This window comes from Oncorhynchus gorbuscha, linkage group LG01 (assembly GCF_021184085.1).
Source record: "Oncorhynchus gorbuscha isolate QuinsamMale2020 ecotype Even-year linkage group LG01, OgorEven_v1.0, whole genome shotgun sequence".
NCBI lineage: Eukaryota > Metazoa > Chordata > Actinopteri > Salmoniformes > Salmonidae > Oncorhynchus > Oncorhynchus gorbuscha.
The window spans coordinates 103729345-103757016 of record NC_060173.1 but is presented as its reverse complement, the minus strand read 5'-3'; the positions used below and the strand labels follow the sequence as shown (position 1 = coordinate 103757016).

General features: G+C 42.5%; 1 protein-coding gene across 1 annotated transcript; it reads right to left on the bottom strand.

Moving 5' to 3' along the window:
• Positions 1–458: 458 nt before the first annotated feature.
• LOC124047877 (signal transducing adapter molecule 2-like) lies at positions 459–27561 on the bottom strand. The gene is given in 15 exon segments (XM_046368204.1): positions 459–2863; positions 3142–3302; positions 7171–7339; positions 7600–7654; positions 7863–7950; positions 8451–8467; positions 8470–8529; positions 8692–8786; positions 8979–9180; positions 9355–9421; positions 17444–17590; positions 20620–20715; positions 21728–21803; positions 24651–24735; positions 27382–27561. Coding segments are annotated over 15 exon segments (1527 nt in total). The 5' UTR covers positions 27422–27561; the 3' UTR covers positions 459–2694.
• Positions 27562–27672: the final 111 nt, after the last annotated feature.

The window sequence follows — 27672 nt, the reverse complement described above, 5'->3', positions numbered from 1 at the left end:
TCCCACAACATCCGTCATGAATATTATAGATGTCGTATCTTGATTTGATCATCCTGTTGCAGGTATTTTCCTGCACAGCAGGAAATGCAAACTTGTAGTGTATTCACAGTTTAAAAGGTGTCCAAAGTTTGTCATTTGCACTTTAAATTTCAGACATGATTTGCCCAACGAAAAAAAATTCAGCCCCTACAAAAAAAATGCCCAATAAATGATAATTTACATAATTCTCATTCCCAGTTGATTATTTTCCTGCTATGAGAAACTGGGTCAAATTAAGATACAGCATCTGTGCTGCATATAGAAATTTATTTGATTCTCTTTCTACATCAGAAATGTGTCACTGAACTGTTCTCAAACGACTCAAGTCTCCCCTCAAACAGCAGGCACTTACAAGATGTCCATCTGAGTTTTCAGAGAACACATATTGCAACATGAAAAAACTGCATCCATCAGAAAGCTGTGAACACAGGTACATTTTATTTGAAAGAATATTAGAGTTGACGGTGTTACAAAAGGATTTACAATGATAACACAGAGAAATCTTGAAGTAACAAAACATGGAGTCAGTTATAATAAATCGGTAGTACTGAATGGGAACACTCCCTGGAATATTTTTTAAATATATAGAGTTCTAGATATACAGCAGCTTCAGGGTCAATTCCTTTCCCAAAGATGTTTCCATTTGGATTTTATTTCTAAAGAAAACAAGGCATCCAGTGGTAAATAAAATGTTTACAAAGTTAAGGTGCAATTACCCACAATGCCAGAAGATATTTTACATCTAATATACAAAACCTTTTCAGATGCAGATAAAGAAAAAGTAAAGTGGACACAGTTATTATTTTAGTCAGAGTAGACTATCCAGCTAAAGGGAGAGGGAGTAAAGAAATCTGGTCCTCAGTTACACCCAACAGTTTCATTAACTTCAGATGAACATTTTAGGCCAAACAGTTCTCTAGCTATAAAACTTTGTACAATTCACACATTTATCAATGAGCCAGTTCTAACTGTTGGTCACGGTAGCCATTTGTTCTGACACTAATAAAGTAAAACCAAAAAGTATTAAAGGGGAAAGCATACCATACATTTATAAACCATAAAATAATATCTGATCATATGGATAGAATCCAGAGAAAGATAATATACAAGTGATGTAATTTACAATTTCGAATTAAAGGTCCAAATGCAGAGCAAACAGCCATTCCAAAGATAACCATTATTTCCACAAAAAGATTTATATGAAAACGTGACGTACAGCCCAGAAACATGAAAAGCACACCGATATTCATTTAATAATTACAAACATCTATTACTAACGTCTATGGTCTTAAAAGCCTTTTCAACAGAAGAGTGAATGAAGAAGGACCATAGAAAGATATAGCTAGGACTTGGCTCATTTCCCAATCAATCTCTTATTCCTTGCGATTACAACTTGTTACTCAAGGTATATAGGACATCTACCAAGTTGCCAAGAGCCTTGGCACATGAATGTTGTTAATCAACAACCATATAATCTGAAGATTCCATTTAGCCTGGTCCCAGATCTGTTTATGCCGTCTTGCCAACTGCATTGTTGTCATTGTCAAGGCAAACATGACAAATTCCATAAGGAGTTGGCAATAGAGTAGAAACAGACAGGCACCCAGGCTAGATTACTAAAGAAGTTATGTTTATGAAAATGTGCACTAAACCTACAATAGCATTACATTTGGAAAGGCTGCATGGTCACAATTCTAAATGTATTTAACAATGACTTCAGTTAATTTCATAACAAAATCACATCGAAATTGCACACAAATGAAAATGATAAAACGTGTCACTCCTAGAACATATTAAACACCCAAAGAGTGTTGCAAGGCAGGCAGTGTATGGGAAGCTAATCTCTAACTGTACCATGGTATCTAATAGAACATGGTACTGATTATAGCACAAGAAGACATACCTAGAGCACTCCATAACCTTTGGCCCCAAGAAGGGTCAACTAAAGTGGATGACGCTGTTAGAGAGAGGGGGATAGAAAAGTCCTGGTCAGGGTTGGGGCCAATTCCATTTCGAATTGACTCGAACCCTGGTCCTGGCCAGCCATGGGTTCCTTCATTTGGACTGATCTCCAGACAGACACCAAACCAGCCGGTGAACAGAAAAACAAACATTTAAAAATAGAAGATGATTAAAAAGCAAACAAACAAAAGATATCTCTGAACAAGGACAAATACACACAACATTAATGAAGCAGTTTGGAAATTATCAGCTGATGAGCTGCCCCCTTAACTGTTTTAAAGAGGCAAATCAAGACAAGGAAAAGTACTTATTTCACATACTGTTTCAAAACATTCATCCCTTCCAAACAGGCCGTGGTGGGTGGGTGGTAGGTTGGCATTTGGTCTCCTCCTGTGGGTCTCCACACCTCTCAGACAGACACTGACCTTTGTGACAATCTAGACTGTGTTCCAAATTACTCTATTCCCCAAATAGTGTGCTACTGTTGACCAGAGCTCTATGGGTCCTGGTCAAAAGTAGAGCACTACATGGGGAATAGGTTGCCATTGCAGACACAAGCATACCTCATACCGTTGCCATAATATTTTCATAAAGGACAAAAGAGGGGGAGGATTGTGTCATTGTACTGTGTCTGTTGGTGGGGATATGCTGCTTCTCACTCAGACAGCCCTGATAGTATTGCACGGCCTGCCTTTATAGGAGAGGCTGCTGATAGTAGGCCTGTTGCTGGTGTGGGGCCTGCTGCGATGGAGCAGCCATTTGATAGGAGGCTGGAGGCAGGTTGGCGTTCTGATAGGCCGACATGTCCATCTGTGGGGCCACACCCATCTGTGGAGGGTATCCGGCAGGTGCATATGGTACACTGCGGTGAAGAGACAGAATGGTACAATACACAAGCATTAAGACAGACATTTAACCCTCAACACAGGAGCAATGCCACCCCCAAAAATGTAATACTCACAAATCCACTAGTAGGATGTCTCAAAACACAAACATTCAGACACAAGAATGACCTCACAAAATGGCTGCCATTTAGCTAACTAGTTGCCGAGTCAGGGCTGGTATACAAAGGAGACCTGTAACCCTGTAAAGTACTGGTATACCGAGAAGACGTGTAACCCTGTAAAGTACGAGGCTTACCTGTAAGGAAGCTGTGCTGGCTGACCGTTGGGAGATGTGACGTTAGGGTGGAGTGAGTGGAGGGGTCCGGGCTGGTCAGAGCCCATGTAGGCCTGCTGGGCTGGGGGGCCCTGGGGCATCCCCGGAGGCATGTAGGAACCACCAGGCTGACCTGGGTAACCCTGAGAGAGGGAGGAGGGGGGCCAAAAGAGAAAGTTCAATGTGAAATTGGGTAAAACACATTTCATAGTACAGTGTACATTGCATTACTCCACTAAACTATACAACCAACTTTACTACAGGTGCAGCCAGGTACACAACAAGGAAGAGATTGTTTCTAAACTGGTTTTGCAGTGCAGAAAGTGAGGTGGTAAAACAGTCCAAACATGACCACTGGAATCTCCCTTTCGTCTCCAAGGAGAGACTGACATCCATCATCAGGGACAAACAGCACACATGGTCAGCATCTGAAATGGAATCCTACTCCCTATATAGTTCACTACTTTTGACCAGAGCCCACCATATTATATTTTTTATTTAACTAGGCAATTAATAGGATGCCATTTTGGACACTGGCATAGTCTCTCTGCCTTCACCGAGGCCACACACATGTATGTGTCCCCTTCAAATTAGCGGATTTGGCTATTTCAGTCACACCCATTGCTGACAGGTGTATAAAATCGAGCTTCCAATCTCCATAGTAGAGGTCGAACGATTATGATTTTCCAACGCCGATACCGATTATAGGAGGACAAAAAAAATCTGATACTGATTATTTTTTTATATATATATATATATATATATATATATATATATATATATATATTAGTGCCTTGCGAAAGTATTCGGCCCCCTTGAACTTTGCGACCTTTTGCCACATTTCAGGCTTCAAACAAAGATATAAAACAATCATGAAGTGGAACGACATTTATTGGATATTTCAAACTTTTTTAACAAATCAAAAACTGAAAAAATTGGGCGTGCAAAATTATTCAGCCCCTTTACTTTCAGTGCAGCAAACTCTCCAGAAGTTCAGTGAGGATCTCTGAATGATCCAATGTTGACCTAAATGACTAATGATGATAAATACAATCGACCTGTGTGTAATCAAGTCTCCGTATAAATGCACCTGCACTGTGACAGTCTCAGAGGTCCGTTAAAAGTGCAGAGAGCATCATGAAGAACCGGGAACACACCAGGCAGGTCCAAGATACTGTTGTGAAGAAGTTTAAAGCCGGATTTGGATACAAAAAGATTTCCCATGCTTTAAACATCCCAAGGAGCACTGTGCAAGCGATAATATTGAAATGGAAGGAGTATCAGACCACTGCAAATCTACCAAGACCTGGCCGTACTTTCAGCTCATACAAGGAGAAGACTGATCACAGATGCAGCCAAGAGGCCCATGATCACTCTGGATGAACTGCAGAGATCTACAGCTGAGGTGGGAGACTCTGTCCATAGGACAACAATCAGTCGTATATTTCACAAATCTGGCCTTTATGGAAGAGTGGCAAGAAGAAAGCCATTTCTTAAAGATATCCATAAAAAGTGTAGTTTAAAGTTTGCCACAAGCCACCTGGGAGACACACCAAACATGTGGAAGAAGATGCTCTGGTCAGATGAAACCAATGGAACTTTTTGGCAAAAATACAAAACGTTATGTTTGGCGTAAAAGCAACACCCTGAACACACCATCCCCACTGTCAAACATGGTGGTGGCAGCATCATGGTTTGGGCCTGTTTTTCTTCAGCAGGGACAGGGAAGATGGTTAAAATTGATGGGAAGATGGATGGAGCCAAATACAGGACCATTCTGGAAGAAAACCTGATGGAGTCTGCAAAAGACCTGAGACTGGGACAGAGATTTGTCTTCCAACAAGACAATGATCCAAAACATAAAGCAAAATCTACAATGGAATGGTTCAAAAATAAACATATCCAGGTGTTAGAATGGCCAAGTTAAAGTCCAGACCTGAATTCAATCGAGAATCTGTGGAAAGAACTGAAAACTGCTGTTCACAAATGCTCTCCATCCAACCTCACTGAGCTCGAGCTGTATTGCAAGGAGGAATGGGAAAAAATTTCAGTCTCTCGATGTGCAAAACTGATAGAGAAATACCCCAAGCGACTTACAGCTGTAATTGCAGCAAAAGGTGGCGCTACAAAGTATTAACTTAAGGGGGCTGAATAATTTTGCATGCCCAATTTTTTCAGTTTTTGATTTGTTAAAAAAGTTTGAAATATCCAATAAATGTCGTTCCACTTCATGATTGTGTCCCACTTGTTGATTCTTCACAGAAAAATACAGTTTTATATCTTTTGTTTGAAGCCTGAAATGTGGCAAAAGGTTGCAAAGTTCAAGGGGGCAGAATACTTTCGCAAGGCACTGTATATATATAATGACAACTACAACAATACTGAATGAACACTTTTATTTTAACTTAATATAATACATCAATAAAATCAATTTAGTCTCAAATAAATAATGAAACATGTTCAATTTGGTTTAAATAATGCAAAAACAAAGTGTTAGAGAAGAAAGTAAGTAAAAGTGCAATATGTGCCATGTAAGAAAGCTAACGTTTAAGTTCCTTGCTCAGAACATGAGAACATATAAAAGCTGGTGGTTCCTTTTAACATGAGTCTTCAATATTCCCAGGTAAGAAGTTTTAGGTTGTAGTTAATATTGTATTTTTAGGACTATTTCTCTCTATACTATTTGTATTTCATATACCTTTGACTATTGGATGTTCTAATAGGTACTTTAGTATTGCCAGCCTAACCTCTGGAGTTGATAGGCTTGAAGTCATAAACAGTGCAAAGCTTGAAGCATTACAAAGAGCTGCTGGCAAACGCAGGAAAGTGCTGTTTGAATGAATGCTTACGAGCCTGCTGGTGCCCACCATCACTCAGTCAGACTGCTCTATCAAATAATAGACTCAATTATAATAACACAGAAATACGAGCCTTTGGTCATTAATGTGGTCAAATCCGGAAACTATCATTTCGAAAACAAAAAGTTTATTATTTTAGTGAAATACAGAACCGTTCGTATTTTATCTAACGGGTGAAATTCTGGCAAATTAGTTCGCAACGAGCGAACTAAGATCCCCATGTGGGCGGCAGCGTAGCCTAGTGGTTAGAGCGTTGGACTAGTAACCGGAAGGTTGCGAGTTCAAACCCCCGAGCTGACAAGGTACAAATCTGTCGTTCTGCCCCTGAACAGGCAGTTAACCCACTGTTCCTAGGCCGTCATTGAAAATAAGAATATGTTCTTAACTTACTTGCCTGGTTAGATAAAGGTAAAAAAAATTTTTTTAAAAATGTGCAATGCCAAGTGTCGGCAGGAGGGGTGTAAAGCTCACCGCCATTGGGACTTTGGAGCAGTGGAAATGCGTTCTCCGGAGTGATGAATCACGCGGCCGCATCTGGCAGTCTGACGGCCAAATCTGGGTTTGGTGGATGGCAGGGGAGTGCTACCTGCCCCAATACATAGTGCCAACTGTAAAGTTTGGTGGAGGAATAAAAATGGTCTGGGACTGTTTTCCTGGTTCGGGCTAGGGCCCTTAGTTCCAGTGAAGGGAAATCTTAACTTAACAGCATACAATGCGATTCTGTGCTTCCAACTTTATGGCAACAGTTTGGGGAAGGCCATTTCCTGTTTCAGCAAGACAACCCCCTCGTGCACAAAGCGAGGTCCATACAGAAATGGTTTGTCGAGATCGGTGTGGAAGAACTTGACTGGCCTGCACAGAGTCCTGACCGTAACTCCATCGAACACCTTTGGGATGAATTGGAATGCCGAGCCAGGCCATCGCCCAACCTCACGAATGCTCGTGGCTGAATGGAAGCAAGTCCCTGCAGCAATGTTCCAACATCTAGTGGAAAGCCTTCCCAGAAGAGTAGAGGCTGTTATAGCAGCAAAGGGGGGACCAACTCCATATTAATGCCCACGGTTTTGTAATGAGATGTTCGACGAGCAGATGTCCACATACTTTTGGTCATGTAGTGTATGTGACAGTGGTTAGATAGTTTGTTTTTCCTGACCTGAATGGCGACTTGGGAGGCAGGTGCGTATTGGGGCTGCTGCTGCGGTTGCTGCTGGGACTGCAGTTTGGAGTAGGCTGTGTAGAACGGTGCCTCGTTCATCAGTTTGTTATAGAGCTCCAAGGCCTCCAGCACCTTCACATTCAGCTCAGACAGCTCAGAGTGTTGCCTGCCAGGGAGGGAGGGGTGGAGATAGGTCATCACGACACAAGTAGGACAAAGACTGATGATCGTAGCGGTCATCCAGATACAGTCAATATAAACTATATCAAGTATGTATAAAATACATACAATTTGAATAACTCTGTACAACAATAGAAACCAATAGAAATAAAAAACTTTGACATGCAATAGTGTAGCCTCTAACATACAATTGAAAATATAGTCCATTATGAATAATGAATTATACTACAGTTAAATTAATTTTACCTGTCAATGTCTTCCAGCTTGTCATCAATCATTGGATTCATCTGCTCACAAGCACCTGGGTGGGTAAAGCATTGATAAGGTGAGACTGTGTGTGTGTGTGTGTGTGTGTGTGTGTGTGTGTGTGTGTGTGTGTGTGTGTGTGTGTGTGTGTGTGTGTGTGTGTGTGTGTGTGTGTGTGTGTGTGTGTTAGAAAATAGTCCAACTGCAATGTTAGTGAGCATGGTTACTAGGATTTATCAGAGCATTAAGTCATTGTCTTATACCCTCCAGTTGGACCAGCTCTTGGCAGTCAGGTGCTGCATCAGCAGGGTCTGTGTTCTGGAGCAGATACAGCGCTCTGTCCATCTTCTCCTGCAGACAGAGAGGGAGGAAGAGAGGGAGGAAGAGAGAGGGGTGGGGATGAGAGAGAGGGAAGGAGGGAGGAAGAGAGAGGGGAGGGGATGAGAGAGAGGGAAGGAGGGAGGAAGAGGGGTGGGGATGAGAGAGAGGGAAGGAGGAAGAGGGGTAGGGATGAGAGGGAGGGAAGAAGAGGGGTGGATGAGAGGGAGGGATGATTGAGGGGGAGAAGGGAAGAAACAGAGGGGGAAGAGAGAAACAGGGAAAAGAGGGGATGAAAGAGGGGGAGAAAGATTCTTGTTGTACGATGTTACATTACAACTTTGTATAACAAGCCATGTCAGACTTTATTAACCATCCTAAACGTTTTACTAAGTTACAACTGACAGACTGATGAAGAGGGTTTTCAATGGTCAACGGTCAAAACTGACAGTGGACTGATTATATCTAAGAAGAAAAGATACATGACAGTCATGGACAGTCATGCAGTAGGTACGGTACGTAGAAGCACCCACCTCATCTATGAAGACACAGGCTCTACGTTGGCTTCTATGCTGGGCTCCTCCGGGGCTGGCGTCTTCTCCACATACGTTACTGTTAAGAGAGGAATTTACATTTTACACATTTAGTTAACGCTCTTATTCAGAGCCACTTTAGAGTTTAAAACATGAAACCAAACACTTGACTAGAAGGACTCTCCGTATGGTGGTACAAGAGTGAGGTATGGTACTGGACAGGAACAGAGGGGAAACGTACCCAGTTCAGGCTCAGCGTTGAGGTTGGTCGTGACAAAGTTGGACGGGAAGAGACCTACTCCTCTGTGGTTCTCACCTTTCCACCAGTTTGGGTCACTTAGACATCAACATGGTTAAATCAGTTCAAACATTCTTGTAAGTAAACACTTCCCATTATAAATTAAATGAATGCATGCATTGCAGAACAACAGACATGTAACTGAAGAACTTTTGTTCCCATATTTGCCTATACAGTGGACCATCATATGGGTCAGAGCCAGGTTTCCATAGCAGCATGTCGTTAGTTACCTGTCGTCCAGGACGAGGATGAGCTCTCCAGTCTTGAAGGTGAGCTCGTTGTCCTCTGCCGCCTCAAAGTCGTAGAGCGCCCGCAACTTCCGGGAATCCCTGCTACCCCCGCACCCGTTGGTATTGAAGGGGGGGTCGGCGGTCACGGTGAGGGGTCGCGTCTCCACATACTGCTTCTGCTCCTGCAGGGACAGCTCGATGGCTGCAGATGGGAGGAGGACAGAGGCAGTGGAACAAAATTGAAATACACTGCTCTACACTGTCATTCTCAATGATTTTAATGTGTCTAATAAATGTATTAATTCATTCATCAACATGCACAATTCATAATGTAATATGATGTGGTATTCTAGAATCTGTTGGATATTATTTGTACCTTTGGCCAGGTCGTCATCGTCAGATGGTTTACTAACAGCTGGAGTGGTGCCCTTTAGGCTGGACCCCTGTTGATAAGAGGTGGTTGGTTAGAGAGAAGCCTTCCAGAGCAGAGGGGATTTGGGATTAGCTGTAACTGATGCCACCTGTAGGGATTGATAGGTACTACAGGCTTTACAGGCAGTATTTTGGTAGTAAACTGAGAGCGAGTAAAGGAGTCAGCATGCTTTGGTTCGGCTACCCAAACTCGGCTAGGCGAACCAAACGAATGTGCTTACATACTCTTTTAAAAGACCTTGCTTGAAAAATAAGAAAAACGCAGCAATAGTACTGTTTGTCCATCTTGAGACGCCGTAGCGTCAGAATTCATCTAAAATAAGAAATCGGTCATTCATTTACGTTTTGTAGATATCTTAGTCACGCAATTTTACATATAACTAAGGTATTTGCTGCAGTATTTCTCAAGCGAAAACATTTTTTAGAACGATTCGTCTCTCGTTGAATGACACGTCATTGAAGAATCCCTACTGTTGACCAATCACAGACGAAGGGGAGTAGACTTCTGCTTGCCCCCCCCAAAAAGTGTGCGCACGAACGGCCAATAAACCACTTGCCGCAAGACCAAAAAAAATACAAAGAAAGTCACAAAAATGTTGTCATAATATATGCAGAAACTGTTCTGAACCGTTTTAACTGGGAAGCATGTGGATTCCTTAATTAAGAGTAAAAGAGCTCCTAAATTGAAATAGGACATTGAATGACATGAAATTGCAATCGCTTCATACGCAAACATATATAGCCTAACATCTGGAAAACAGTGACACTGACTACAGTATGAAGAAAAAACTGATGTCTGTGAGAGAGGTTGGGAAAAGTCTGTTTCAGTAGAAAATACTTCAGAGTCATTTATTAAAGACCCAATGCAGCAGTTTTATATCAATAACAAATTATTTCTGTGTAAAAATAAAGTACTTTAATTGAATAGATTTTTTTTTTTTAAACTAGGCCATTTCTCAAGCAAGAATTTAGCTTGGAGTGATGATCTGAGTTGCGAGGGGGAAACTGAAAAATAGCTGTTATTTGCAGAGCGGTTTGGACCTCTTTGATTGGACTATTAACCAATTAACCGCATGTTAATGTCACCATGGAAAGCCAAAACCCCTACCCATGCAAAATGGCTGATTAGAAGGTCTTGTGTAGATTGTATTTTCAACCAGCAACTATCAGGAAATAACACTGATCAAATGTTTAAACCGTTTTACAGGGTTAGTTTCATCAGCTGTTGTACAATATCATACAAAATAGGAAAAAACAAAATGTTGAGTGCATTGGGCCTTTAATATAGAATAGGACACTCAGCCCACCATTTCAACCAAATTAACAGAGTACCAGACTGTCCCTCACATACAATCACAAAAGGAATGTTAATCCCCTTCTGCTAGCTTGCTAGCACCGGCCCGCTAGCTGCCTGAAGCCACTCACTGGACTCCTATGATCTCTCGGCTACGCATGCCTCTCCCGAATGTCAATATGCCTTGTCCATTGCTGTTTTGGTTAGTAAGTATTGCCTTATTTCACTGTAGAGCCTCTAGCCCTGCTCAATACCCCTTAGTTAACACTTTAGATCCACCTCCCACACATGCAGTGACATCACCTGGTTTAAATTATATTTCTAGAGACAATATCTCTTTCATCGTCACTCCATGCACAGGTTTACCCCCACTGTATTCACATCCTACCATACATTATGCCTTGAATCTATTCTACCGTGCACAGAAATCTGCTCCTTTAACTTTCTGTTCTGAAAGTACTAGACGACCAGTTCTTTTAACCTCTACCTGTAGCCTTATCCTACTTCTCCTCTGTTCCTCTGGTGATGCAGAGGTTAATCAGGGCCCTGCAGTGCCTAGCTTCACTCCCATTCCCCAGGCGCTCTCATTTGTTGACTTCTGTAACCGTAAAAGCCTTGGTTTCAGGCATGTTAACATTAGAAGCCTCCTCCCTAAGTTTGTTTTATTCACTGCCTTAACACACTCTGCCAACCCGGATGTCCTTGCCGACCACAAACCTAAACTGAAATTTCCATCCCTAACAATAACATTTTCCAATTTGCAATCTACTGCAAAGATAGCCTGTAAAGTTCTGTCTTACTATCCAGGTCCAAAATCCACCTCTACAGAAACAAGTCTCTTAACGTTGCAGCTTGCTATAGACCACCTTCTGCCCCCAGCTGTGCCCTGGACACCATATGTGAATTGATTACCACCCATCCATCTTCAGAGCTCCTGCTGTTAGGTGACCGAAACTGGGACATGCTTAACACCCCGGCCATCCTACAATCTAAGCTTGATGCTCTTAATCTCACACAAATTATCAATGAACCCACCAGGAACAACCCCAAATCTGTAAACATGGGCACCCTCATAGATATCATCCTAACCAACCTGCCCTCCATATACACCTCTGCTGTCTTCAAACAGGATCTCAGCGATCACTGCCTCATTGCCGGTGTCCATAATGAGTCTGCAGTCAAATGACCACCGATCATTGCAGTCAAATGACCACCGATCATTACTGTCAAACACTCCCTAAAACACTTCAGCGAGCAGGCCTTTCTAATCGACCTGTCCCGGGTATCCTGGAAGGATATTGACCTCATTCAGTCAGTAGAGGATGCCTGGTTATTCTTTAAAAGTGCTTTCCTCACCATCTTAAATAAGCATGCCCCATTCAAAAAATGTAGAACCAGGAACAGATATAGCCCTTGGTTCACTCCAGACCCAACTGCCCTTGACCAGCACAAAAACATCCTGTGGCGTACTGCACTAGCATCGAAAAGCGCTCGCGATATAAAACTTTTCAGGGAAGTTAGGAACCAATATACACAGTCAGTTAGGAAAGCAAAGGATAGCTTTTTCAAACAGAAATTTGCATCCTGTAGCACTAACTCCAAAAAGTTCTGGGACACTAAAGTTCATGGAGAATCAGAGCACCTCCTCCCAGCTGCCCACTGCACTGAGGCTAGGAAACACTCACCACCGATAAATCCGCGATAATTGAGAATTTCAAGAAGCATTTTTCTACGGCTGGCAATGCTTTCCACCTGGCTACCACTACCCCGATCAACAGCTCTGCACCCACACTGCAACTTGCCCAAACCTCCCCAATTCTCCTTCACCCAAATCCAGATAGCTGATGTTCTGAAAGTGCTGCAAAATCTGGACCCCTACAAATCAGCCGGGCTAGACAATCTGGACCCCCTCTTCCTAAAATGATCAGTCGAAATTGTTGCAACCCCTATTACTAGCTTGTTCAACCTCTCTTTCGTATCGTCTGAGATCCCCAAAGATTGGAAAGCTGCCGCGGTCATCCCCATTTTCAAAGGGGGAGACACTCTAGACCCAAACTGCTATAGACTTATCTTTCATACCCTGCCTTTCTAAGGTCCTCGAAAGCCAAGTTAACAAACAGATCACTGACCATTTAGAATCCCACTGTACCTTCTCCGCAATGCAATCTAGTGTCAGAGCTGGTCATGGGAGCACCTCAGCCACGCTCAAGGTCCTAAACGATATCCTAACCACCATCGATAAGAGACCACACTGTGCAGCTGTATTCATCGAACTGACCCAGGCTTTCGACTCTGTCAATCACCACATTCTTATCTGCAGACTCAACAGCCTTGGTTTCTCAAATGACTGCCTCGCCTGGTACACCAACTACTTCTCAGACAGAGGTCAAATCGGAGGGCCTGTTGTCCAAACCTCTGGCAGTCTCTGGGGGTGCCGCAGGGTTCAATTCTCGGGCAGGCTCTTTTCTCTGTATACATCAATGATGTCGCTCTTGCTGCTGCTGATCCACCTCTACGCAGACGACACCATTATGTATACTTCTGGCCCTTCTTTGGACACTGTGCTAACTAACCTCCAGACAAGCTTCAATGCCATACAACTCTCCTTCCGTGGCCTCCAACTGCTCTTAAAAGCAAGCAAAATAAATTGCATGCTCTTCAACCGATCGCTGCCCACACCTACCCACACGTCCATCATTACTACTCTGGACGGTTCTGACTTAGAATATGTGGACAACTACAAATACCTAGGTGTCTGGTTAGACTGTAACCTCTCTGGGATATTTGGGATGGTCGCGTCCCACCCAGCCAACTTCCAGTGAAAGTGCAGGGCGCCAAATTCAAAACAACAAAAATCTCATAATCACGAGCTCATGGCAATCTGCCAGAATCCTGGCTCAATCCTCTCTCACTCGGCCCCCCTTCACAGTGGAAGCATCAAAAAAGGTTCTATAGACTGTTGACATCTAGCGGAAGGCCTTGGAAGTGCAACATGACCAATATCCCACTGTATCTTCGATAGGCTATTTTTTAAATTTGTACCTTTATTTAACTAGGCAAATCAGTTAAGAACAAATTCTTATTTTCAATGACGGCCTACGAACAGTGGGGCAGGGGCAGAACGACAGATTTGAACTTGCAACCTTCTGGTTACTAGTCCAACGCTCTAACCACTAGGCTACCCTGCCGTCCCTATGAGTTGAAAACCTACAAACCTCAGATGTCCCACTTCCTGGGTGGATTTTTCTCAGGTTTTCACCTGCCATATGAATTCTGTTATACTCACAGACATCATTCAAACAGTTTTTTGAAACACATCATTCTGAGTGTTTCCGAGTGTTTTCTATCCAAATATACTAATTATATGCATATTATAGATTTTATGGCTGAGTAGCAGGCAGTTTACTCTGGGCACCTTATTCATCCAAGCTACTCAATACTGCCCCCCAGTCACCAAGAATTTAAGCATCTCCAATCCAAAATGAAATCTAGAATCAGCTTCCAATTTCGCAACAAAGCATCTTTCACTCATGCTGCCCAACATACCCTAGTAAAACTGACTATCCTACCAATGCACGACTTCGGCGATGTCATTTACAAATTAGCCTCCAACACGCTACTCAGCAAATTGGATGCAGTCTATCACAGTGCTGTTCGTTTTGTCACCAAAGCCTCATACACTACCCACCAATGCGACCTGTATGCTCTCATTGGCTGGATCTCACTTCATATTTGTCACCAAACCCACTGGCTCCAGGTCATCTATAAGTCGTTGCTAGGTAAATCCCCGCCTTATCTCAGCTCACTGGTCACCATAGCAGCACGTGCACCAGCAGGTATATTTCACTGGTTACCCCCAAAGCCAATTCCTCCTCGGGTGCCTTTCCTTCCTGTTCTCTGCTGCCAATGACTGGAACAAACTGCAAAAATCACTGAAGCTGGAGACTCATATCTCCCTCACTAGCTTTAAGCACCAGCTGTCAGAGCAGCTCACAGATCACTGCACATAACCAATCTGTAAATAGCCCATCCAACTACCTCATCACCATATTGTTATTTATTTTTCTCCTTTGCACCCCAATATCGTTACTTGCATACTCATCTTCTGCACATCTATCACCCCAGTGTTTGCCATCATGTAATAATTGCACCACTATGGCCTATTTATTGCCTCACCCCTTTATCCTACCTCCTTTGCACACACTGTATATAGACTTTATTGTATTATTGACTGTATGTTTGTTTATTCCATGTGTAACTCTGTGTTGTTGTTTGTGTCGCACTGCTTTGCTTTATCTTGGCCAGGTCGCAGTTGTAAATGAGAACTTGTTCTCAACTAGCCTGCCTTGTTAAATAAAAGGTGAAATAAAAAAATACAAAATAAATAGGGAGAACTGGGGTATTACATGAAATATGTGAGAGAAAATATCCATTCGGAGGTCATGCCTTAAAAACACAGAGACAAGCGCCATCCTCCTCCTCTGTATTGGCAACACATGGGAGAGCAGCACACTGAGGACAAGGATAGACCACACTGCACTGGGGCCAGTGAAAGTACACACACAGAGCTTATTTGCTTACAGTGGACCACAGGTTGAAGTCATGAGGAGAGCTTTGTGTTTGAGCTAGCCAATAACAGTTGTCTAGGATTCGTAGGCGAGTCTGGCGATAGCTTCAATAAGACAGGGCTCTACAATGCTACCTTTTCAGTCGGCTATGCTCCTAAATATTTTGCTGTGCTACTTTTTACATAAAAAATTTAAAAAACACCCAGATAACATTTAGTGGAACAAAAAGTAAGGAAACGGAAAATAGCTTCTTCAGGAGATGAGCTTCAAAAGATTCATACCCCCCCAAAATTCTGGTGCTCCTTAAACCTGTATGTTGCTATTGCTGGCAATTCTTCTAAAAAAAAAAAGTGAATATTTTTCATTTGTGCCCCTAAATTTCTTGATGTGCTCCTACATAATAATAATAATAATATATGCCATTTAGCAGAAATGTCAGCGTAGCGCCCTGTAAGAGGGTAAAGTACTGATATAGTACGCAAAACAACGTTGGTTTACGGGGGCCTCCCTAGTGGAGCAGCGGTCTAAAGAACTGCATTGCAGTGCTTTTATTTTATTTCACCTTTATTTAACCAGTTAGGCCAGTTGAGAACAACTTCTCATTTACAACTGGAACCTGGCTAAGATAAAGCAAAGCAGTGTGACAAAAACAAGCGTATAGTCAATAACACAATAGAAAAATCTGTATACAGTGTATGCAAATGAAGTAAGGAGGTAAGGTAATAGATAAGCCATAGTGGCGAAGTAATTACAATTTAGCAATTAACACTGGAGTGATATATGTGCAGATGATGATGTGAAAGTAGATGTACTGGTGTGCAAAAGAGCAGAAAAACAAAAACAAATATGGGGATGAGGTAGGTAGTTGGATGGATGGGCTATTTACAGATGGGCTGTGTACAGCTGCAGTGATCGGTAAGCTGCTCTGACAGCTGACGCTTCCAGTTAGTGAGAGATATCGAAGTCTCCAACTTATGTGATTTTTGCAATTCGTTCCAGTCATTGGCAGCAGAGAACTGGAAGGAAAGGCAGCCAAAGGAGGTGCTGGCTTTGGGGATGACCAGCGAAATATACCTGCTGGAGTGCGTGCTAAGGGTTGGTGTTGCTATGGTGACCAGTGAGCTGAGTTTTTTACCTTTATTTTACTAGGCAAGTCAAGTGAATTTATTTGTTCAGGCAGTGAGGCTGGTGGATCAAAAGTTATCTGACTGTTGCCATAAGCCTCAGTGACACCCTCCAGTCTTTTTTTATTTTTTATTTATTTATTTTTCTAGGCAAGTCAGTTAAGAACAAATTCTTATTTTCAATGACGGCCTAGGAACAGTGGGTTAACTGCCTGTTCAGGGGCAGAACGACAGATTTGTACCTTGTCAGCTCTGGGATTCGAACTTGCAACCATTCGGTTACTAGTCCAACGGCGGAGCTTTACCTAGCAAAGACTTATCGATGACCTTGAGCCAGTGTTTTCGGCGACGAACATGAAGCGAGGACCAGCCAACGAGAACATACAGGTCGCAGTGGTGGGTAGTATATGTTATTGGGGCGTTACTACAGACCCAGGTTCGATCCCAGGCTATGTCACAGCCGGCCGTGACAGGAAGACCCATGAAGGCGGCGCACAATTGGCCCAGCGTCATCCGGGTCCCGGAATGGTTTGGCCAGCTGGGATTTCCTTGTCTCATCGTGCTCTAGCGACTCCTTTTAGTGGGCCAAGCGTCTGCAAGCAGTCTTCGGTCGACAGCTGGACAGTGTTTCCTCCGACACATTGGTGCAGCTGGCTTCCGGGTTAAGCGAGCAGTGTGTCAAGAAGCGGTGTGGCTTGGCAGGATTGTGTTTTGGAGGATGCATGGCTCTCGACCTTCACCTCTCCAGAGTTCGTAGGCGAGTTGCAGCGATGGGACAAGACTAACTACCAATTGGATATCACGAAATTGGGGAGAAAAAAAAGGGCTAAAAGTTTTTTTAAAGACATTGCGGTTCAAACGGCTCTATTTTCCAGGTGAGGCACATCCAGGCCATCTGGCACAAAAATTGTCAATTGAAACAAATAAAAAACAAACTCTTTTAGGAAGGGGGTAACAGAGTTAGTAGTGAGGGGAAACTGCCTGGCCTATACAATGAGAGGCAACACTGGGTTAGGGTGATAGACGATAGGTTGTTGACTACATTACCTGTGACCCAGAGGATGGGAAGACGACCCCTTCCTCTCTCAGAGACTTGATGGTGGCACTGACCAGACTGAGCTGTGGATCTTTCTGGAACCCATCACACCAGTCCACCATCATCCCCTTCAGCTTGTCACACACCTTGCTGTGGGCCTGCATTGGGAATAGCAATAATAATGATTATTAGGCTACTTATTTGACAGAGGTAGATACAAACAAAACATTGACACTAAGAGCCAGCTGAATGATAATAATGGCGCCCAGGACCAGGCCCAAATCCCTGTCATTCGTGTGAAGAAAAGATGGAGATCCAGGGGAAGGTCGAGCTGCCCTGTGAGAATTCAACGGCAAGTGGGTAAACCGCTACTACCATCTGTCCTACTGCCCAAAGTGCAATCACTGGAGAATAAACTGGATGATATTCAATCAAGACTATCCTACCAATGGGACATTAAAAACAAATTTCTTATGTCTCACCGAGTTGTGGCTGAACGACGATATGGATAATATAGAGCTGGCTTGGTATTCCGTGATTCGTCAGGACAGAGCAGCTACTTCTGGTAAGACGAGGGGCAGGGGTGTGTGTCTACTTGTCAAGAACAGCTGGTGCGCGATGTCTAATATTAAAGAAGTCTCAAGGTATTTCACGCCTGAGGTAGAGTACCTTATGATAAGCTGTAGACCACACTATCTACCAAGAGAGTTCCCATCGATATTATTCATAGCCATCTATTTACCACCACAAACCGATGCTGCACCGAGCTAAAGGCTAGAGCTGTAGCTATCAAGGAGTAGGACACTAATCTGGATTCTTTCAAGAAATTCCACTATGCCCTCAGACGAACCATCAAACAAGCAAAGAGTCAATACAGAATTAAGATTAAATCCTACTACACCGGCACTGACGCTCATCGGATGTGGCAGGGCTGGCAAACTATTACAGACTACAAAGGGAAACCCAGTCGCGAGCCTACCAGATGAAATAAGTGCCTTTTATGCTCACTTCAAGGTAAGCAACACTGAAGCAAGCATGAGAGCACAAGCTGTTCCAGACGACTGTGTGATAACGCTCTCAGTAGCCGATGTGAGCAAGACCTTTAAACAGGTCAACATTCACAAGGCCATGGGGCCAGACGGATTACCAGGACGTGTACTCAGAGCATGTGTGTTACAACTGACAAGTGTCTTCAAATACATTTTCAACCTCTGAGTCTGTAATACCTACATGTTTCAAGCAGACCACCATAGTACCTGTGCCCAAGAAAGCTAAGGTAACCTCTCTAAATGACTACCACCCCGAAGCACTCACGTTGGTAGCCATGTATTGCTTTGAAAGGCTGGTCATGGCTCACATCAACACTATCATCTCAGAAACCCTAGACCCAGTCCTATACGCAAATCGCCCCAACAGATCCACAGATGACTCAATCTCAATCACACTCCACACTACCCATTCCCACCTGGACAAAAGGAACACCTATGTGAGAAAGCTGTTCATTGACTACAGCTCAGCTTTCAACACCATAGTGCCCACAAAGCTCATCATGAAGCTAAAGACCCTGGGAATAAACACCTCCCTCTGCAACTGGATCTTGGACGGGCTGCTCCCAGGTGGTAAGGGTAGGCAACAACACATCCGCCATGCTGATCCTCACTGGGGCCCCTCAGGGTGCGTGTTTAGTCCCCTTCTGTACTTCCTGTTCACCCACGGCTGCGTGGGCCAAGCACGACTCCAACAGCCTCATTAAGTTGGCTGACGACACAACAGTGGTTGGCCTGATTACCGAAAACGATGAGACAGTCTATAAGGAGGTCAGAGACCTGGCAGTGTGATGCTAGGATAACAACCTCTCCTTCAATGTGAGCAAGACAAAGGAGCTGATCATGGACTACAGGAAAAGGAGGGCTGAACAGGCCCCCATTAACAACAGCGGGGCTGTAGTGGAGTGGGTTGAGAGTTTCACACCAAGACAGTCGTGAAGAGGACACAACACATTTTTCCTCTTAGGAGACTGAAAAAAATTGTCATGGGTCCCTAGATCCTCAAAACGTTCTATAGCTGCACCACCGAGTGCATCCTGACCGGTTGCATCACCGCCTGGTATGGCAACTGCTCGACATCTGACTGTAAGGAGCTACCAAAGGTTTATTTTATATTTATTCGTTATTTTACCAGGTAAGTTGAGTGAGAACACGTTTTCATTTGCAGCAACGACCTGGGGAATAGTTACAGGGGAGGGGAGGGGAATGAATGAGCCAATTGTAAACTGGGGATTATTAGGTGACCGTGATGGTTTGAGGGCCAGATTGGGAATTTAGCCAGGACACCCCTACTCTTATAATAAGTGCCATGGGATCTTTAATGACCTTAGAAAGTCAGGACACCCGTTTAACATCCCATCCGAAAGACGGCACCTGGGGATATTTTTTTAGACCAGAGGAAAGAGTGTCTCCTACTGGCCCTCCAACACCCCTTCCAGCATCTGGTCTCCCATCCAGGAACTGACCATGACCAACCCTGCTTAGCTTCAGAAGCAAGCCAGCAGTGGTATGCAGGGTGGTATGCGTATGGCCCAGTACGTCACTGGGGCCAAGCTTCCTGCCATTCAGGACCTATATACTAGGCATGTCAGAGGAAAGCCCTAAATATTGTTAAAGACTCCAGTCACCCAAGTCATAGACTGTTCTCTCTGTTACCCCACGGCAAGCAGTACTGGAGCACCAAGTCTAGGTCCAAAAGGCTCCTTAACAGCTCTTACCCACAGCCCATAAGAATTAATCAAATGCCCCCCCATTTGTTTTCACACTACTGCTACTCGCTGTTTATTATCTATGCATAGTCACTTTACCCCTACCTACATGTACAAATGACCTTGACTAACCCGTACCTCTGCACAATGACTCGGTACCCCCTGTATATAGCCTCATTATTGTTATTTTATTGTGTTACTTTTACTTTATTTATGTAGTAAATATTTTAGTAACTCTATTTCTTGAACTGCATTGTTGGTTATGGGCTTATAAGTAAGCATTTCACGATAAGGTTTACACCGGTTGTATTTGGCGCATGTGACAAATAAAATTTGATTGAATTGTTATGCTTGCTCACGTGTGTGTAAGTCTAAACATCCTCAATTCATCACAAATATTGCAAACGGGAAAAAACTTGACGGCTTCCCTACCCTGCTCAACACAGTTCGGACTTCAGTGGCAAACTCCCGCGAGCAGATTTCTAAGTGAAATATTCTTCCACTGTTATTGACACAGGCAGCCAGCAACTGTAACAGGGAGAAAAGTCAGGTTAGTACAGTAGTCAGTTTAGATGATTTATGTAGAAGTTTCACATTACAGCAAGAGAAGTAGCCCAACGCTTTTATAATCTTCCACAATTCCACATTTAATTGAATAATATAAATGTATTAACACTAATAAATGTAACACCACTGAAATGATGCATGATTTTATGACAGAGGGAGCTAAAGGTGACTGAGTGAGGAGAGATATCTAGAAAATGGAACAGCCATGTGACTATATACCCTAATGGTGAGTCAGAGAGAAGGCTCACATGGTCTGAGACTTAGCATCATCACTCTATAACAACTCTAAGCAGCAGAGAGAACAGAACAAAGCAGTAAAAAAAATGGATCCAGGGCCATGGATCATCACACTCTGGTTGACTGGCTACCCAGAGCAGGAGAGTTACGAGCTCAGAGCTCTAGAACTGCCAAGAGCAGAAGGAGATGGACCACTCTTCCCAAATACTTTATTACGGGCGGCAGGGTAGCCTAGTGGTTAGAGCGTTGGACTAGTAACCGAAAGGTTGCAAGTTCGAATCCCCGAGCTGACAAGGTACAAAATCTGTCGTTCTGCCCCTGAACAGGCAGTTAACCCACTGTTCCTAGGCCGTCATTGAAAATAAGAATTTGTTCTTAACTGACTTGCCTAGTAAAATAAATTAAAAATACATTAAAAAAGACTGGAGGGTGTCACTGAGGCTTATGGCAACAGTCAGATAACTTTTGATCCACCAGCCTCACTGCCTGAACAAATAAATTCACACTCAGACTTTATACAAGCAAATTGTTTAAACTCTGCTATGCATTCTATAGAAGCATTCATGACTCAGTAACTGTGTCTATGATCTCAGTCACTAAACAAGCTCCAGGGCCTGACACCATGCTGAGACTAAAACACCTGACCTTACACTAACCCCACACCCTATGCAGACTATTTCTCTATTAACATCGGTTTATACCACATTAAATAATAAAGTAAGTTATAAGAACTCACGGTGAGGGCCTGCATGGCAACGTGTGGGACCTTGTGGTTGACTCGCTTCATCACAGACCTCAAGCAGTCCTTGGCTCTGGGAGAAGAACGGCAGGTAGAGACATGGTTATTATGGCTCAAGTAGAAAGTTATTCCTACATGAGTTTTCCAAAAGTATACCATCTTCAATATACAGTTACAGAGCCTTCAGAAAGTATTCATACCCTTTTACTTATTCCACATTTTGTTGTGTTACAGCTGCAATTCAAAATTGATAAAACTGATATTTTTTTTCACCCATCTACACACAATACCCTATAATAGCAAAGTGAAAACATGTTTAGACATTTTTGCAAATTTATTTTACATAATGACACAACAAATTGAGCTCAGGTGCATCCAATTTCCTTTGATCGTCCTTGAGATGTCACTACAACTTGATTGGAGTCCACCTGTGGCCAATTCAATTGTTTGGACATGAAACACAGCTGTCTATTTTTTTTTTAAGTCCCAGAGTTGACTGGGCATGTCAAAGCAGAAACAGAAGTCCAAGGAACGGTCTTCAGATTTCAGGGATAGAATTGTGATGATGCATAAACAGTTGAAGTCGGAAGTTTAATCAAATCAAATGTATTTATATAGCCCTTCGTACATCAGCTGATATCTCAAAGTGCTGTACAGAAACCCAGCCTAAAACCCCAAACAGCCAGCAATGCAGGTGTAGAAGTTTACATACACTTAGGTTGAAGTCATTAAAACTAGTTGTTCAACCACTCCACAAATTTCTGGTCAACAAACTATAGTTTTGGCAAGTCGGTTAGGACATCTACTTTGTGCATGACACAAGTAATTTTTCCAACAATTGTTTACAGACAGATTTCACTTATAATTCACTGTATCACAATTCCAGTGGGTCAGAAGTTTACATACACTAAGTTGACAGTGCCTTTAAAGCTTGAAAAATTCCAGAAATTTGTCATGGCTTTAGAAGATTCTGATAGACTAATTGACAACATTTGAGTCAATTGGAGGTGTACCTGTGGATGTATTTCAAGGCCTACCTTCAAACTCAGTGCATCTTTGCTTGACATCATGGGAAAATCAAAAGAAATCAAGACCCCAGAATTTTTTTTTGTAGACCACAAGTCTGGTTCATCCTTGGGAGCAATTTCCAAACGCCTGAAGGTACCACGTTCATCTGTACAAACAATAGTACGCAAGTATAAACACCATGGGACCACATAGCCGTCATACCGCTCAGGAACGAGACGCTTTCTGTCTCCTAGAGATGAATGTACTTTGGTGCGAAAAGTACAAATCAATCCCAGAACAACAGCAAAGGACCTTGTGTAGATGCTGGAGGAAACAGGTACAAAAGTATCTATAAACACAGTAAAATAAGTCCTATATCGACATAACCTGAAAGGCCACTCAGCAAGGAAGAAGCTACTGCTCCAAAACCACCATAAAAAAGACTGCACATGGGGACAAAGATCGTACTTTTTGGAGAAATGTCCTCTGGTCTGATGAAACAAAAATAGAACTGTTTGGCCATAATGACCATCGTTATGTTTGGAGGAAAAAGGGGATGGCTTGCAAGCTGAAGAACACCATCCCAACCATGAAGCACGGGGGTGGCAGCATCATGTTGTGGGGGTGCTTTGCTGCAGGAGGGACTGGTGCACTTCACAAAATATGGCATCATGAGGGAGGGAAATTATGTGGATATATTGAAGCAACATCTTCAGACATTACTCAGGAAGTTAAAGCTTGGTCACAAATGGGTCTTCCAAATGGACAATGACCCCAAGCATACTTCCAAAGTTGTGGCAAAATCGCTTAAGGACAATAAAGTCAAGGTATTGGAGTGGCCATCACAAAGCCCTGACCTCAATCCTATAGACCATTTGTGGGCAGAACTGAAAAAGCGGGTGCGAGCAAGGAGGCCTACAAACCTGACTCAGTTACACCAGCTCTGTCAGGAGGAATGGGCCAAAATTCACCCAACTTATTGTGGGAAGCTTGTGGAAGGCTACCCAAAACATTTCACCCAAGTTAAAAAATTGAAAAGGCAAAGCTACCAAATACTAATTGAGTGTATGTAAACTTCTGACCCACTGGGAATGTGATGAAAGAAATAAAAGCTGAAATAAATCCCTCCCTCTACTACTATTACAACCCAAGATTACTCAAGATGACTCAAAGCTGTAATCACTGCCAAAGGTATTTCTATAAACTATCAGGGATGTGAATACTTAAGTAAATTAGATCTGTATTTCATTTTTAATACATTTGCAAACATGTTTTCACTTTGTTATTATGTTGTATTGTGTGTGTGTAGATGTTTATTAAAAAATATATTTAATCAATTTTGAATTTAGGCTGTAACAACAATTTGGAATAAGTCAAGGGGTATGAATACTTTCTGAAACACTGCATTTACATTTAGTAGACACTCTTATCCAGAGCGAATTCCAGTGGTGACTGCATACTTTTTCATACAGATATGAATTGCATTTTGAGTCACTGCTATTCAATGCCATAGCTATAAATAAAATAATCATAACCAATAACCTCAACTTGAGTCCTGGAGTTAGTTTAGAGCAGTGGCATTATAACTTATTCAGCAGGAACCTCATTTCTCGTGAACCCACCCCACCAATAATTACAACCTTAAAAATCGGTACATTTCGATTTGTACATCAACCTTCAATTAATTAATGTTAATCTCATATCAAGATTAAACAAAGTTAAAGTTTAATTAAAAAAATAAATAAAGGAAACCAAAACAAAATGTACCTAATTTTCTTTTCAAATGATCTTTCTCAAATGTTTGTATATTGTCTGTCCCATTGTCCCTGTACTGTTCATTTTTGGTAAAAAATAAAACATTTTTAGAAACAATGCTGATATTTTAGAAATAGGAAGTCGCACTTCAACTTACCCATTGGGCGTCTGTCCAACTCTGTCACAGATATCCATAATCAGAGCCCAGTCCTCCACTGTATTGGTTTCATTGGTGGCTTTCTCTGAAAATGTGGTACACCGAGATACATGTGGTTAGTTGGGAAAAGACCATCTGTGGTTGGCATGTAGTGTGTTGGGCCAACATTAACTCAATATTATACCTCTAGTTGTCATTGCTTTAGTTCAAAAAAAAACTATATTTGTATAGGATTGACAGTTAACACAATTCTGGAAGTTGTATGACTAGACTAGGAATAAAGTCAATTATTCCGTTTCTGATTTGTGATACAAGATGGCAGTTACCATGTTTCTAGCTCCTAGCCAACTTTGCAGTATTTTTTTTATTTGCTCAGACCTTATGTATTATTACTTAGTCACTCAATAGAAATGTGGACATCCCAGACCTGACTTAATTGCTTTCTTTTTACTTTTTGGATTATGTGATTGGTAGGTATTTTTTATTACTGCACTTTTTTGTTGGGAGCTAGAAACAAGCATTTCGCTGCACCTGCAAATCCGTGTATGCAACCAATAGACTATTTTATTTGTGATAAAGCCATTACACATGGCTAACTATATATTTCTGTACAGAGTGAAATTCGTATTATTGTAGCTACAAGGACACTAGGAGATACGAGATCATCTGTTACAAAGAGGATGGCTAAACTGCTCACCCTAGAGGGGGTCAGCTAGCTACAGTGCATTCGGAAAGTATTCCGACCCATTGACTCACTCCCCATCAATCTACACACAATACCCCATACTGACAAATCAAAAACAAGTTTAGATTTTTTTACGAATTTGTAAAAAAACAAAAAAAACTGAAAACACTTTACCTAAAGTATTCATACAATTTACTCAGTACTTTGTTTTAGCACCTTTACAGCCTTGAGGCAGCGATTACAGCCTCAAGTCTTCTTGGGAATGATGCTACAAGCTTGGCACACCTGTATTTGGGGGTTTCTCCCATTCTTCTCTGCAGATCCTCTCAAGCTTTTGTCAGGTTGTATGGGGATCATCGCTGCACAGCTATTTTCACATCGAGTTCAAGCACGGGCTCTGGCTCAGTTACTCAAGGACATTCAAAAACTTGTCTTGAAGCCATTCCTGCGTTGTCTTGGCTGTGTGCTCAGGGTCGTCGTCCTGTTGGAAGGTGAACTTTTGCTCCAGCCAGTCTGAGGTCCTAGAGCCGGTTTTCATCAAGGATCTCTCTGTACTTGTCTCCATTCATCTTCCCCTTGATCCTGACTAGTCTTCCAGTCCCTGCCCCTGAAATCATCCCCACAGCATGATGCTGCCACCACCATGCTTCACCGTAGGGATGGTGCCAGGTCTCCTCCAGATGTGACACTTGGAATTCAGGCCAAAATAGTTAAATGTTGGTTTCATCAATCTTGTTTCTCATGGTCTGAGTCTTTAGGTGCCTTTTGGCAAACTCCAAGCAGGCTGTCAGGTGCCTATTACTGAGGAGTAGCTTCCGTCTGGCTAATCTACCATAAAGGCTTATTTGGTAGAGTGCTGCAGAGATGGTGGCCCTTCTGGAAGGTTCTCCCATCTCCACAGAGGAATTCTAGAGCTCTGTCAGGGTGACCATCGGATTCTTGGTAACCTCCTTCTCCCCCGATTGCTAAGTTTGGCCGGGCGGCCAGCTCTATGAAGAGTCTCGGTGGTTCCAAACTTCTATTTAAGAATCATGGAGGCCACTGTGTTCTTGGGGACCTTCAGTGCACATTCTTTGGTACACTTCCCAGATCTGTGCCTCAACACAATCCTGTCTCGGAGCCCTACGGGCAATTCCTTCAACCTCATGGCTTGGTTTCTGCTCTGACATGCACTGTCAACTGTGGGACCTTACATAGACAGGTGTGTGCTTTTACAAATCTTGTCCAATCATTTGAATTTACCACAGGTCGACTCCAATCAAATTGCAGAAATACATCAAGGATGATCAATGGAAACAGGATGCACCTGAGCTCAATTCGATTACCATAGAAAAGGGTCTGAATACTTATGTAAATAAGTAAATGTCATAAGGTGAATGCACCAATTTTTTAAGTCGCTCTGGATAAGAGCGTCTGCTAAATGACTTAAATGTAATGTAAATCATGTTTTAAAAACTATTTTCGCTTTGTCATTATGGGGTACTGTGTGTAGACTGAGGATAACATTTTTAAATCAATTTTAGAATAAGTCTGTAACAAAATGTGGAAACAGTCAAGGGGTCTGAATACTTTCCGAATGCACTGTATATTATATGCATACAAGACCCTCCTTCCCTTTCAGTAAACCTAAAACTAACCCAACTCATGAATGCATTAAGCTAAATGAACTAACTAGCTAGATAATGTTGTTCTTGTTTAATGTGTGAGCCTGTTGCAGTTTAGTCAGTCTTGTTATTGAAAATCGTTCATTACGATAAAGTGATGACACAACAACTAGCTAACATAGCTAGCACAAAGTCTGGCCGATGGCTGTCTGCTACAAGCTAGTTACCGAGTTTACCAACCCGCATAACTAGCTAGCTATGTGGATAATCTCACATTTGGTCAGAGCGTCAAGGTAGCTAGCTACAGACATGCAGTCCGGCTAACGTTAGCTAGCTAGTTGTTGTTGTTAGCTTGCGGGCGAGAGGTTTCGCCATGTACGAAGCTACGGTAGTTACGCTAGGTCACTGCTAACCAACATGCCAAATGAAGCGCTCAACTTACCAACATCTTGGTCGAATGGATTCTGCGCAAATAAAGGCATGTCTACTTCTTTAAATAAACCGACGTTGTTGAGAAAGAAAATGTAGCTAGAATATTTATTTCAAGAACGTAAAAAAATCCCTTGCTCATCCATCAAACCCTGTACACTTTCACCAGTTGCTCTTCCGTACACTTAGGTGGCTGCGAAAATGCCTGAATACATTTGCGAGCATTACATGAAAAATAAATAGAACTGAAAACATATTGACACTTATTGATTAATGTATATGTTAAGATCATTAATTAGCGTAC